The sequence below is a fragment of the Protomyctophum parallelum genome, assembly GCF_964188405.1.
Source record: "Protomyctophum parallelum genome assembly, chromosome: 2".
Lineage (NCBI taxonomy): Eukaryota > Metazoa > Chordata > Actinopteri > Myctophiformes > Myctophidae > Protomyctophum > Protomyctophum parallelum.
Window position 1 is genome coordinate 53,565,171 of NC_139699.1, and position 14,646 is coordinate 53,579,816.

Below are 14,646 nucleotides of genomic sequence, written 5' to 3' on the forward strand. Positions count from 1 at the left end.
TTTTTAAATCTGCCTAATGATGTCACTGTCAAGCAGGGAGACACCAAATATATGTTTTGGCCCTCAACTTCAAGAGGGAACCAAAGTCTTACATGACAATAATTTGTTGAACTTTTGAGTGAAGCAGATGATACAAAATTCATATCATGTTTGTCTTGACGTGGATACTGCTATAATGAATTTAAAGCAATCCCTTTCTTTCCTCTGCCTTAAAGTGATGTTAGGCGTATTGGAGTGTGTCTTATCGGTCACCAGAGGAGAATCATCAGCAGCATACAGTCTCTGCGACTGCAGTTCCAACACATCCAGCACAGTGGCTTCCCGGTCTGACACAGTTGCAGGAGGACACGTTAAGTATAAGCAGCAAGTGTGATCTTGAGTGTGTGATGTCAGTATCTCATTTACACTGAAAAATCCTGAGTGTTAATTTGGGGATTTTACTGTGTAGGCGTAGCGGACACCACATTCAAACTCAGTTTATCATGGACCAGGATGGTCCAGTTGTTAGCACTGAATTTCAACTAACTGTCGAAGATCAGACTCTGAGATACGGCAGATACAGGACCATACTGTGGACAGGTCACACTCAAATGATTATGGACTTGACAAGAAGTTGTCTCTTTATCTCAGCCAACACAAGCAGTCATTTGAAAGACTAGATTTCTCTTACATGTTGTGGCCACCAATACCTCTTAACTTTCCTAGTGACAATCTGATGATTTCTATTGACTTTGAAGTGGATCATATACCTCAAGACTAGAGATGTTAAAATGTCTTTATAGTATGGTATGATTGGTATGGCCACAGTCCTCAGTGTATTAGAGATGCAAAGAAATACAGATCATTGTGGGAATTCAAAAGGATTGCCCAGAGTGTGTGAACTTAAAACTCAGCAGTATCAAGGACTGGACGATGCTACATAGGATGGTTTATTAAAAGAAATCACTGGACATGCAGTCTGACTGTATTGTATGTAAATAGCCATGTTTGAGTTGAAGACCACTGAATGTCATATTTTTATAGAAAATGTATATTATAATGGAGTATGCCCTGTTGTGTTGTCTTGTGAAGGGTGCATTTTATTCAATATTCTTGCCTTTAATTTAAACAGCTCCACTTGAATGCTTCTGCTACTGATAATCAAATTACCTAATGTTATACAGTATATGTGAGCTGCACAACCGAAAACAGTGTTTTGCTATACACAAGTATGGTGCAATAAGGATGCAGTGATGATGCTGGTGTGATGGTTAAGATCTGGACATCTGAGGACAAATAAAGATCACCTTTTCACAGTCACTGACTAAACATGCTAGAGCCACTGGAACATGTACAGCTTGAAACACTTAACCTGTATACAGAACAGCCATGGAAATTCCACTTCTGCACTAGCCAAGTCAAGAATCAGACAGCAGGTTTTAAGAGGAATACATACATAGCAAATGTGTATTTTTAGAAATTAAACATTTTGTATACTTCTGAGGACAACACAGCTTGAGCTCACAGCACATGCTATAAGTGTAAGGCATTGTAACTCAAGTCGTCGTGTCCCCCCCCCCCCACAAAAACAAACAAACATCAAAATGCCCAATCCTAAATCTTTCCCCAACTGTAAACATTAAACCATATAACCACAATTTCTCTTGTCACCAGGAAAAATGTTTCTGGCAGTTCCCCACATACTATACTTTTGGGGATATTTTACACTAAACAAGTAACTATACACACCACAAACACTTTAATATTGAATTAAATGTTTTATTATTGGTTGTTAATCAACGTCTATTAACAAAACAAATAGGACGAAATATACAATGTGACAACCATTACCAACAGTGAACCAACAGTTCATAATGACTGCTGTCATGCAAGAGGTACCCCCAAAGGAGTGGCAGTGACATTGAACCATTATTAAAGATACCAAACTGCTGGTTCTAGTTAAAATGGCAGGGTACCCTGCACCCCTTGATAGCAATTGCCAAACTGGTTACATGGCAAACAGGATGAGGAACGCGACCATCAGACAGAACAGACCCATGGCTTCAGAGAGTGCAAAGCCCAAGATGGCATATGAAAACAGCTGCTGCTTCAGGGAGGGGTTCCTAGAAAAACAAAAACAAGGCGTCATGGAAGACGGTAGATTGTATCATGTTGGTATTTAAACTATTTTGGACTGAGGCAGATTCTAAAAACTGACCTAAGTATTTATATAGAACCACCCTTTTTGCGAGTAAGTATCCCAGTTTGTCTTAACCAATCTGCCCAAATTTATAATGCAGTTTCCCACACAGACTTTATTTTGGTAGGCTGCCCAGGTATTAACGTTCTACCATAATATCAGACCCGCCTGTGGGCTACTGTAATGACCGATGAGCAATGTTACCTGGCATATCCGATGATAAGGCTCCCGAACACTGTTCCAATACCAGCTCCTGATCCAGCCACACCTACGGTAGCAGCACCAGCACCGATGAATTTGGCAGCAGTGTCAATGTCACAGCTAACAGCACTGGTCTGGAAGCCCCGCAGTGCCATCTGCTGTTGGGAGCCCATCAAGCTTTGTGGTCCTAGAACTGAGGTACTCTGAAACAAGCACAAAATAAAGCCCCAGTTATACTTTGTTGCACACCATTAATAGCTGGGTTTAATTAGCAAGACGGGAGAACATAAGAAAAATGTTCTCAGCTATTAAAGTGTGTTTGAAAACATGTACTCCATGAACTGCACTTGCAGAAAATGGCACTCTGCTATAACAACTAATAGTCACTGTTGCATCCAAGCAGATTCATAATTTTAAATTTGTAAAAGCATACACATGCAGGTAATGGTTGCTCCTACTAATATATATATATATATATATATATATATATACACACAACAGTGGTGCTGATCGGACACATTAAGGCAGTAGTTGTGAAACTATTTCATAATTGAGTTTGTGACACCAATTTCAAAGTCATACCCAGACCTATGCTCACGCATTTCCACAGCGTTCTCTCTGGCCTCTAATACCCATTGGATTTACAGCCAACTATGATTACATTTATAGTTTTCTTTACAGTGATATCTTCTCTACTTTTAGAGGTCAGTTGACGGGTACAGGTTTATGAAATAAAAAAAGGGAAGAAAGACAATGGCCCTATAAAACACAGTAGTTCGCAGGAGTTTAATCGAGCTAGACATCTATATGTCATTCAAGTTTATATCAATCTTTTTTTAACCCCTAGTAACTCACCTCTGCTGTCCTTACATTTGGTCCTCCTGACATCACTGAGGCCGAGAGCGGTCTGCATAGGATCCGGGATCCTGCACGGATCTGTACCAAGACATACAGAACGTGTACATTATGATCTCTGGATAGTTTTGAATCGATTGAAAACTTCATAACAGTTTGTAGAATAAGTACAGGAAAGTGCAGTTCAAAACAAGGTCTTCTAAGAGGATTAAAAGACCCCAAAAGCACTATGGCTTGTTTACATTGGGGTCCTCCATTTTCAATTCATCAGAACATTTAGTGGCATACAAATACACAGTAGGCTACTATGCAATAGGGGAAAAGGTTAGAAACACCAAAAAACATAAATGTACAGTAGGGGGGAACTTTTGACTTTCTTTTACTGGGGCCAGTTTCAAATCACAGCCACCCGCAAGTGCTCTTTGAGAGCAGTTTTGGAGTAGGGATTTGCATTCCTTTACGACTGTTGACAGGGTGTTACACATTTGTGGCATAGAAGCTAAATTAATTTAACCACTTGTTTGAGCTGAATCTGGGTTGAACACGATTTGTGGAACTCAATGGTGTTGTGATTGTGGACGGCGTCAACGTTCAGGAAGTAGTTCGACAGGTAATGGGCACACTTTTGCATCAAGAGATGCCTAGACCAGGTGTCTTATAGGTTTTTAAACAGCTGGTGGATGGAAATTACACTAGTGTTAGTTTCAACTTGTAGTGCCAGCAAAAAAATAAAACAAACTGCTTTGCCGACGCTACAAGTTGAAGCCACGCACCAGCGTAATTTCCTTTCCATCCACCCGTTTAAAAACCCAGAAGAGACACCTGCTTTAAGCGTTTTCTTGACACTCAAGTGTGCCTGCGCACATGTTAATTTTAGGATAAACAGAGTGACAAACAAAAAATAAAGGCAAACATGTCTGGAGCCTTGTTTTTAGGGCCTTTGTGGTGCTATGGTACCATGAGGTGCATGCATAGTCAAAGAAACCTTGAATGAGTGCTCCCGTTAAGAGTCCTCAGTATTCTACTATTCTCCATATTCAGACCGCAGCCATCTTGCCAGCAAGGTGATACCTAGGTGACACTTCCCATAGAGCCCATTCATCCAAACAGAAAGGTCCTCTCCAATTATATTAAACACCGTCAAAATCACCAACATTGCAGCTGTAGGGAAAGCTTGAATGATTCTTTCAATCTGTAAAGTTTTTTTTAATAAAAATCCACCGTAGACATTTTATGAGCTACTTCCTGTCAAGAAATTCCTTGCAGATGATTATTTTCTAAGTATCAGAGTATGGAAGCACTCGTTATGAGTAAAGCAACCTCCATTATGTGCCCATTCAAAACAGGTGCCGTTGTGTGATATTCAACAAGCACTTCCAAACTAATTCAAGATTTCCCTACAGCTGCAATGTTGGTGATTTTGACGTAGTTTAATATAATTAGAGAGGACTTTTCTGTTTGGATGAATGGGCCCTCTATGGGAAGTGTCACCTAGGGCCTAGGTGAGGGCCTAGGCAAGGTGATGCCTAGGTCCTAGGCATCACCTTGCTGGCAAGATGGCTGCGTTCTGAATATGGAGTATTGTGTTCTTAGTGACCAGAGGGGACATTAGTTACCATTATTGTCACAGGAAAGATTTGCCTCAGATGGAACCCAGGTAGGTAATTTCATCTTTTCTTGTGAGAACATTGCCACCCACTTTAATTGTGAAGCAGTCAGCCTTGCTGAGATTACCATTTGACCCAAAGATTATAGAGTCAGTTTTTCTCAGTGTAATGTTAATTTGTTATCAGCAAGGTGCAGATGCTACAGAGTTCAGAGGTGAGGGCTTTAACCTACAATTTGTTCCATCTAATGATAAAATTAAAATATGCATGTATGATAACTAGTAAATGGAAGAGTGGCACCTCAAGTTTCCAAAATAAATAAAATATATGGGGAAATGGTCTAAATAACTAAAAATAATTACTTTCCAATTGTATTATTTTTACATTTAGGGGGGGATGCCAATTTAACATGCTATTAATGTTTAGTCTTCCTCCACTGTTCTGTATAAAACAACAAAGTCACCTATTCAACTGCCAAACTATAAACCAACCCAACTAATAATAAGTACTACTGTCTGGACTTACAACTATGGAGGGCAGAAAACCAAACGCCCTTGCAGAGGACAGCATTCTGGCTAGCACCATGGATTACGCTAGCTAGCTAACGTTAGCTTGTTGGATACTATGTTACCAGTAGATTTGCCGTGGTTTTGGAAACGCAGACATTTAACGTTAAGTAAATATTGTACACGATAGGATAGTGTAATGTTGACTTTCATTCATACTCACCAGTGATGGCGTAGCGACGAACTTAGCGCAGGCATACATTGCTGTGGTAGGTTGTTGCCCAAAGATACTAGATGTGTCCTCTTGATCTGCAGAGAGTAAGATACATAATACTTTTTAACAAAGTTATTTAAATGACCATTGCTGTAGCCGTTTCTACCATGTTCTAATCTAAAGGGTAGTTAACATTCAGAGATGGGCGTGTGTGTAAGGTCAAGATCCGATTGACATAATTGTGCTGTAGAGCCGCAAAACCAGGAAATTGGTCATTAGCACATACTTGCATTGCATGCACTGATGAGAGGCCGTAATTAAAGTTAGATGGCGTGCATCATGATAGCAGACATATACATGCTTACCTCGAAGATGTTGAAGAGATTCGGAGAGGTTTGTGGCTGACTGGCTGTAGTTAGCTAGTGTGAGCTGAGCTGTATGCTGCCAACCGGCTGGGCTTTGTAGAGGTCGAAGAACACATGAGGGAAGTACGTCACGTCTCAGTTGAACGTGACCCACGACGCTGCATTTAAAGGTACAGTACAAAGTCTAAAGGAGTTGTTCTCAAACTTGTCCATGATGATTGTGACTGTCAGTCTGTCACAGTGTCACTTGTGGACAAAGACCCTCAAATCAAATGAATAATAAGGTACTGAAAGAAGTACTCACATTCTTTACTTACGTAGCAATACCACAAGATTGATTGATTGATTGAAGTATTTATTAAAAGTTTCAGAATTACAGTACATTTCAAGCACAACTCAATACAACAATTAGAAATACTCTGTTATAATTAAGTCTTGTATTCGAAATTGACTTGAGTAAACGTACAAAAGTGTTGGTATAAATATGCTTAACAAAAGTAAATTAAAGTAGCCTACTCATTATTTTCAAAAGTCCCATTTCACAAGTTATCAAATGTATAATATTAAAAAATATATATATCTTTAGAAAATTGCAGATCTATAATCTCACAATATTTTCAAATAGCCAATGTACAGGGCTGAGGTGGTTGTTTGTTTAGTATTAACTAGACTGGTGCCCGGCTGTAGAGCACAGAGTCGGTAACAATGGAAGTTGGAGATCCATGCCCCATTGCCCCACCTGGCTGGCTATGCAATAGCCTACCCGTTGTACCTGTGTCGAAAAGAGAGCTGAGCCAGAAGGCAAAGCTCTCTGTCTACCGAGCAATCTTCTTTCCTACTCTCATCTATGGTCATGAAGTGTTGGTCATGAGTCATGACCGAAAGAATAAGGTTGCGGACGAAATTAGTTTTCTTCGACGGGTGGCTGGTGCCTTAGAGATAGAGTGAGAAGTTCAGTCACACGAGAGAGACTCGGAGTAGAGTTGCTGCTTCATCGCCTGGAAAGGAGCCAGCTTAGGTGGTTCGGGCATCTGGTTAGGATGCCTCTCGGGCGTCTCCCTAGGGAGGTCCTCGAGGCACGTCCCACTGGGAGGAGACCCCGGGGCAGACCAAGGCGCAGTTGGAGGAAACACCGACTTACTAGCCTAGGAATGTCTCGGGATCCCCCAGGAGGAAGTCACTAATGTTGCTCTGGAGAAGGAAGTCTGGAACACAATGGTGGAGCTGTTGCCCCCGCGACCCGACTACGGATAAGCGGTTGAAGATGGATGCATGGTTGAAGATGGATGGATGGATGGACCCGATCTACAAAGTAACTAATAACTTATGTTTTAAAATAATTGTAGTGGAGTACAATATTTGCGGAGGGTAGAACTAAAAGTATTGAATTTTTTTAAAATATATGTACTTACTCTTAGGTAGGCCTGCAGTACTTGAGTACATGTACTTAGTTACTTTACTTTACACCAATAATAAATGATGTACTTGGCTGCCGACCCTGAAAAGCTGTTGTTGCCACAGGCCCCTGTACAAGATTTGTGTTGTTATAATAAAACGGTTCAAAATATTCCCATCTGTGTAAGCCAGAGGTTCTCAAAGTGTGGTCCCCAAGTCAGGGGTTCTTGGGGGAGTTCCAGGGGGTCCCTAGCTAAATTAGGCTAGTTGATATTAGCCTCACGGATAGATAAAAGGCAGATGAAGGCTGGCTATGCAAGGTTAAGTTGATATAGCATCGAAATCAGTTGAATCACTATTTTATACAATTTCATAAAGTACCTTGAGTGTTTTTGTGAGAAAACTTTGAATAACTTCGAACAGAGCTAAGAAACTGCAGGTTAGCTCAACCATCTGCGGGCACCTAGGCTGCCGAGCCAGACTCTCTCCCCCTTTGCTGTCTCTACTGTAACTGTCAAAACAAAACAAAACTGCAGACATGAATCGATGCTGGATAGGGAGTGGAGCATTGCATGTACTCTGTCTCTAAGTTAGAGACCCATAAGGGACCACTTGGTCCTAAATATTATATAGCAAATGTATATCATTAACGTTGACGTGATTTTTTTTTCTTTCTTACTTTTTTATCCCACGATTTTGTAACCCATTTTTCACCCCTGTGTCAATTATCTAATGTGATCCTGGGTTCTACACACCCTCCACCAACCTAGTCCCCATATGTGGGGGACAAGGGGAGAGCAATGGACTTGAACTCATGCTTCCTTCATGCCTGAGTGTCCAAGTTGCTCCTTTACACCTGACAGGGGGGAGTTTCCCTGGTTGGACGTAGCGTGTGGAAAGGAGCACATTATTCCAACCAGTTCCTTTCCCCTCCATCAGGCGCCCCGGCTGGCCAGGGGGAGGCAGTTTAGTGACCAGGATTACTGCATGTTTTTTTTGAGGGTACCTACCCACCTACTCACCTACTCACAAACGTGAGGGTAACGTTGACATGATTTTGATGCTATATTAACCCCTTCAAAGACCCCATATTTAAGCCTGAAGAAGAATGCATTTTAATTTTGTTTTTCTACTTTTCAGAGTACTGGAGTGGCCAAACCAAGACAGCTTTGGACCAGAAACACAAAGTGGCTATTGTTAACCCATTAGGCCTATCATTTGCAGCAGTGTAATGAAATATTTTGTTTGAAGGGCTCAGACATAATGGCACACATGCAAGCTCTCCTAATCGACTGGCTGATCCAGGTTCATTCTAGATTCCAACTGCTGTAGGAGACGGTGTATCTCACAGTTGCCATCTTAGTTCATTTTCTGCAAGTAACGGGCAATACACTTAAAGTATGATGAGATGATGAACGCAACAGAGGTCCAGCTCTTTGCCTAGTTAGTTAGTTAGTAATGTATCCAATATAGCACCGTCCATGGCAGCTGTGGCACTCTGTAACTGTACTACCGAAACAAATTCCTAACATGTTTACATGCATGGCAAATAAAGGCTTCTGATTCTGATTCTGATTAGCTAGTTTAGTGGACATTTAAATCTGGGTTGATGGCTTGGTATGTCTTATATCTTGCTCCCTCTTTGGATTGCAATTCATGAATCATGTCCCTTCGGTCACTCTCAATATGATCTTGTTTTTCCATTATCTCATATAAATGAGAATACATGACTTGGTTCAGGAGAACCAAGTCATCAAAAAGAAGGATCTTTAGCAATTGCTTAACACACCACAAGGGGTCATCAAGCATGCCATTTTCGCTGCTGTATTTTGGTGAGGATTGAAGAACCTGGCTTGCTTTCTCACTAAAGCTTTCTCACTAAAGCTAATGAGGCAGTCCTGCTTCCAAAGCAGCCTCAAAAACCTTACGTGTTACACAGAAAGGAGCATCATAGTTGGCAGGCAGAAAGATAATCAGTTTGTTTAAGTGCATTGTCTTCTCTTTTACATGTAGGGCAAGTGCCTTGGCTGGCATACATCACAGACAACGCCTTCACAACCGCTCAGATTAGAGAGATGGAGCAGGTGGTGCTGAGGTGCCTCAACTTTGAGCTGGGGCAACCGTTGCACGTCCTCGGGAGAGCTTCTAAGGCTGCAAGTGTGAGTCTCTATTCACTAACATGGTCAGACTGTTCACATGGTTAACCAACACAGCCAAAATCATAATGCTACACGCTATAATATGGTGTCACCATAGCCATAGTCATCATTTGACTGGTCGAATAAGGATGTTGCAGGCCAGGGCGTGGTGGTCCAGGCACCCTAGCCTAGACTGCAATGCTAGCTTGACAGCGTGTTGCGGGTTCGAATCCCAATCCTGATTCCCGACGACCTTTGCTGCGTGTCACTCCCAGCTCTCTCCATTTCCTGTCAGTCTACTGTCCTATCAATAGAGACATAAAAGCCCAAAAACTAATCTTAAAAAAGGATGTTGCAGAGTATTGGCATTGTATGCAAGTAAGCTTTTCAATAGTGTGTTGGTTCTATAGTCTACTGTGCTGTGGAGAGACACGCTGGCCAAGTATCTCATGGAGTTCATGACACTCCTCGACTATACGAAATGGTTCACTATACCGGCCCTCTGAGATCGCTGCTGCTTCCCTGTGGCTCCCTGGAAAACTTATCATAGTAGGCTAGTGGATAGTATATTTAACCAGGGTATGTATGTATTGTATGAAATCTGTCTTGCAAGAGAGACCTGGCCTATAACATAACACATGCACATGCAAACATGCATAGATGTAGTGCACTCATAAAGCCACATGAGGGCAGAAGCATCATTCGGTAGAACGCCTTGAAGACGTTAGCCTACCCATGGCTCTCTCACTGTGTCTCAGTCACACACACACACACACACACACACACACACACACACACACACACACACACACACACACACACACACACACACACACACACACACACACACACACACACACACACAGTGACACCCACACCTATGGCACGCGTATAGGGACACCCCGACAGCAGATCTCTCTCTCTCTCTCTCTCTCTCTCTCTCTCTCTCTCTCTCTCTTGTTTCTATACAAAACCACAGTCACGGAGTTCAACTGTCATGTCTTTACACATGATCCTATCATCCTAGAGTTTATGGGTTTGAGGGAACCACTTGACATCAAGCCAGGTGCGCGATATAGTGACATGCCCGCTCAGCCTCTTCTTCCATTTCAGTTGCTTATAGGCTACTTGTGCACTTTTGTTGACCAGTGGTTCAAAGAGGGCCCGGGGACCCCAGGGGTCCTTGACAGGGTTCTAGGGGGTCCCTTAGTTAGGCCATAATGGCGCATCAAAATCAGTGTAACCACTTTCCCTACAGTTGTATTTATTTATTATTTATTATTTATTTATTATTATTATTATTATTACATTTTAGAATATTTAGGCAATGAAACATTTTAACAACACAAATATTGCTATTAATAGGCCTACATAGACTAGAATAGGGCAAGCAAGTAGCCTACCGCCCTTATAAATGTTATGCTTTACATGAAAATGTTTGAGAACCACTGGCACTTACTGTTCTAATCTACACCACGCAACATTTCAAAGTGCACTTGATTTGGCATTAGGCTACGGAAGGGGAGATTCCTTCTCTGCCTCCGCTACAGCCTTCCAGTCACCGCCCTCCCCCTTTATGATGTTACCGTTACGCACTACTATTATAAGCGAATGCGTGATTCTCCGGGGCGAATCCCTGCTAACGTCACTCCTAGAATATAAATAGGCTGATCAACACCTTTCAACAGATCTTAAACTAAAGTTCACTTTGGTGGAGGAGCACAGGCATATAGCGCAAAACATTAATTCTGCTGGAAATCCCTGGGCTTGGATTTTAATTGGTCTGCAGCAAACGCATGTAAGTTGTAGCTTCTCCATCGCGCATAATAGTCTATAGTTCTGATATTGTATTGTATGACTGACTACTGAAGGATCTTTCCCCCCCTTTTTTACATTTTCGTGTTTGAACTGATCACATTCAGTTAGTAGCTTAGCCTACCGTATTAACGCATGACATACCTATCAATTCACAGACTTTTGGCAATCATGACTTTGAACACTGGCGACAAATTGCGGAACATGGACAAAAGAAGAGGGAGCGTACCGTTCCCCATGCATCTGCCGAACCTACACCGCAGAAGCATGCCCGTGGATGATCGGGACCTGCGCGCAACGATGCCACCTGGCCAAACGGGAGAGCTATCCAACCTAATGCGCTGCACGTCCTACTCCCCCAGCGAGCCGCACAGGGACTGTGTGTCAGACTCCTCGGATTCCGTTATTTCTTCGGGCAGCGACCCCGAGAACCAGGTGTACAAGGTTGTTCTTCTGGGCGAGCACGGCGTTGGGAAGTCCAGTTTAGCGCGCATCTTCGGGGGCGTTGAAGATTGTCACGACTGCGAAGAAGCAGGTAAATGGGTGGCTACTGCTGAGTAGGCCTAGTCATGAATGAATCCACTGGTCGTTATATCGGTGATTGTAGTATCATGTGTGTGTGGTGGCAAAGATAATAGAAATGGCAGCGATTATCATGATGATTATGCTTAATGCTAAAAGCTAAGATTAATAATATTAGGCACTGAATATTGAAAACGTATATTACTGATATTATTATGATATATTGCTTTTTTTTTTAAATTGATTTGATTTCTTTATTTCTTTATTTTACTCTCAAGTCATCACTAAAGCTATTACCTCTCCCTTCACAAATCCAACAATGTATGAAAAGACATTGAGATTTAGTTTAGCAGTAGCCTAGGCCTAATGTAAAAGCCACATGGACAATTTACGCATGCAAGATTCTTCTTTATCCTTATAGCCCATTCTTCCTTTTTCTCAGGAAACACATATGACAGATCTATTGTAGTGGATGAAGAGGAGGCATCCATTTTGTTGTACGACATCTGGGAACAGGTAAGATTGAAATGAAGATTATGCTATATCACCTAAACTAAAGAATCCCCCCACCCACACACACACCCACACACACACACACACACACTGACACGCACATACGCACGCACGCACGCACGCACGCACGCACGCACGCATGCATGCATTCACACACACACACACACACACGCACACACTTGCACACACACACACACACACACACACACAGGAGCTGAATCGAACTAAAAAGTGCATGTTTGACTTTCAGGATAACAGCCAGTGGCTAAAGGATCAGTGCATGAAGATGGGAGATGCCTACATCATTGTATACTCAGTGACAGACAAAGCCAGCTTTGAGAAGGCATCAGAGTTGCGCATACAGCTACGCCGGGCCAGGCAGTCGGAGAACATCCCCATCATCCTTGTGGGCAACAAGAGTGACCTGGTGCGCTCCAGAGAGGTGTCTGTTGATGGTGAGTCGCACACATTCTGATGAGGCTGGCTGCTGTGAACTCATACTGTACTGTGCCACCCAAGTCTGTTTTTAGTTACTGTGGGGCTTCAGCTCCACAAACTGGGTGACAAAACCTTGGAATTTCAAGGACTCTGAGAGTGTGTAAAGGTCCATTTGGAACCGTAAAGAAACTCATGCCCACCCCGGGTCAAATCCGGTATTCCTAAACGTAACAACCTCTGTAAAACAGTGCCAAAACCTAACCTTATTCTTAACTGGCCCCTGTAAAATGTCTATGCTTATCACCCAAACTGGAACTGTACCTCTGTGCTTTTTGGAAACTGTTAATAAAGTAATCAATCAATCAATTCCTAAACTTAATCTCAGTAAAACTATGCTCAATCCAAACGTATTTCTAACATCCTCAGTAAAACAAACCATTTCAAATGCTCATTTGAAAATTGAAAGTTTGGTTTGACTCGTTTTATTTGGTAAAGTTTGAGTTCATCAGTCATAAGTACGCTCCTGTCTCCATCCAAAATAAGTGTAAAATGTCTGGGCTGTGGCTCAGTGGACCAGGCACCTTGGCCGGTAGCCCGAGTCTGCCAGTGTGCGGCGGGTTCGACTCCTGATCCCGACGACCTTTACTGCATGTCACAGCCTACTGTCTGTCCCTCTATAAAAAATTTAATAAAGGCAAAAGCCACAAAAAAAGTGTAAAATGTAATAACTCAAGCGCCCTCACAGCACAATCAATTACAATGTCAATTACACTCTCAAGTTAGAACTTAGCACTAATGATTTTACTGTGCTGTTAGAAGAAATTAATAATAATAACTATGTTTTCCTATTCCACCTGTCTTGCAGAGGGCAGTGCTTGTGCAGTGGTGTTTGACTGTAAGTTCATCGAGACATCCGCCTCCCTTCACCACAATGCACAGGACCTGTTTGACGGTATCGTCCGACAAATCCGCTTGAGGAAGGACAGCAAGGAAGAGAATGCACGACGCATGGCCAACTGCAAGCGTCGAGAGAGCATCAGCAAGAAGGCCAAGAGGTTTCTGGGTCGCATGGTGGCACGCAAGAACAAGAAGATGGCTTTCAGGCAGAAGTCAAAATCCTGCCATGACCTTTCTGTTCTTTGAAGAACACGCACAAGGGACTGTTGTGTGTTCTTTGGCCACTGAAGAAGACCAGAAGCTGTGTGTGTTTTAACACTAACCCAAAAGGACTAATAGAGCTGTACAGAAATGCAATATATATTTTTTTCTAAGACTCAAAAACATGAGCAAAAAGAGAGAATTCACCTGATAAACATGACAGATATCATTTGAGTCAAACCACAGCAATGGTGATAATCTGCGTGAAGGTTTTCAAACAAACAAACAAAAAACAAACAAAAAAAGTTGAATCTCTTTTTTCCCCCCTTTGTTATTTGCCTTAAAAGTGTTCTGTCAAGCCTGTCATTATGTTAAGTATGTATGAGAACCCCACAACGGCTTGCTACTTCTGAGTTGAGTACTGTAAAGGTTGCCTTGCAACTGAGGTTTTAATTCTGCCACTTTGTCTGATGGAATTTCTGTATATATATTGTAACCTATTTTACGATGTACTGTGATGACGATGATGATGATAATGATGATGATATACTGTACATCTCACTGTCCTGAAAAGCAATGCTTCTCCAAAGCATTTTGACTAAACATGGTTTGTGTCATTGGGTTCATATTTACTTGAAAAGGGGTACGCAGGTTCGTACTTAATCCAAGTTACTGAGGACTAGCTACAGTAGTGGTAATTATTATTGCACAAATGAGAGAGATTGTGCCATTCTGTGTTGTTCCATAACATTAGATCCAGTGGGGTGAATGAACGAGTAAAAGCAATACATTTTGTTCTT

The 14,646-nt window shown here is 42.0% G+C and overlaps 3 protein-coding genes across 6 annotated transcripts in view; 2 read left to right on the forward strand and 1 right to left on the reverse strand.

Annotated features, from left to right (window-relative positions):
* epha6 (eph receptor A6) overlaps window positions 1–1,270 on the forward strand; it is a 69,508-nt gene extending 68,238 nt beyond the window's left edge. The window contains exon 20 of one of the 2 annotated variants that reach the window (XM_083759704.1): window positions 216–1,270. In XM_083759704.1, the coding sequence (XP_083615830.1) occupies window positions 216–330 (115 nt within the window). In that variant the 3' untranslated portion in view covers window positions 331–1,270. The remainder of the gene's footprint in view (window positions 1–215) is intronic. The other variant, XM_083759705.1, reaches the window with a different exon arrangement.
* A 467-nt stretch (window positions 1,271–1,737) lies between these two features.
* LOC310855059 (ATP synthase F(0) complex subunit C3, mitochondrial-like) lies at window positions 1,738–11,533 on the reverse strand. Of its 2 annotated transcripts, none has more exons than XM_083759916.1 (6): window positions 11,505–11,533; window positions 5,928–6,085; window positions 5,572–5,657; window positions 3,251–3,316; window positions 2,384–2,583; window positions 1,738–2,102 (listed from the first exon to the last, which is right to left on the reverse strand). In XM_083759916.1, the coding sequence occupies exons 1-6, from the start codon at window positions 11,516–11,518 to the stop codon at window positions 1,988–1,990; spliced, it is 639 nt and encodes a 212-aa protein (XP_083616042.1). In that variant the 5' UTR covers window positions 11,519–11,533; the 3' UTR covers window positions 1,738–1,987. The 2 variants fall into 2 exon arrangements, with proteins under 2 accessions (XP_083616042.1, XP_083616041.1); XM_083759915.1 differs by having other exon boundaries at window positions 3,236–3,316.
* rrad (Ras-related associated with diabetes) lies at window positions 11,132–14,646 on the forward strand. Of its 2 annotated transcripts, XM_083759914.1 has the most exons (5): window positions 11,132–11,258; window positions 11,434–11,810; window positions 12,240–12,313; window positions 12,561–12,765; window positions 13,614–14,646. In XM_083759914.1, the coding sequence occupies exons 2-5, from the start codon at window positions 11,447–11,449 to the stop codon at window positions 13,889–13,891; spliced, it is 921 nt and encodes a 306-aa protein (XP_083616040.1). In that variant the 5' UTR covers window positions 11,132–11,258; window positions 11,434–11,446; the 3' UTR covers window positions 13,892–14,646. The 2 variants fall into 2 exon arrangements, with proteins under 2 accessions (XP_083616040.1, XP_083616039.1); XM_083759913.1 differs by having other exon boundaries at window positions 11,187–11,810.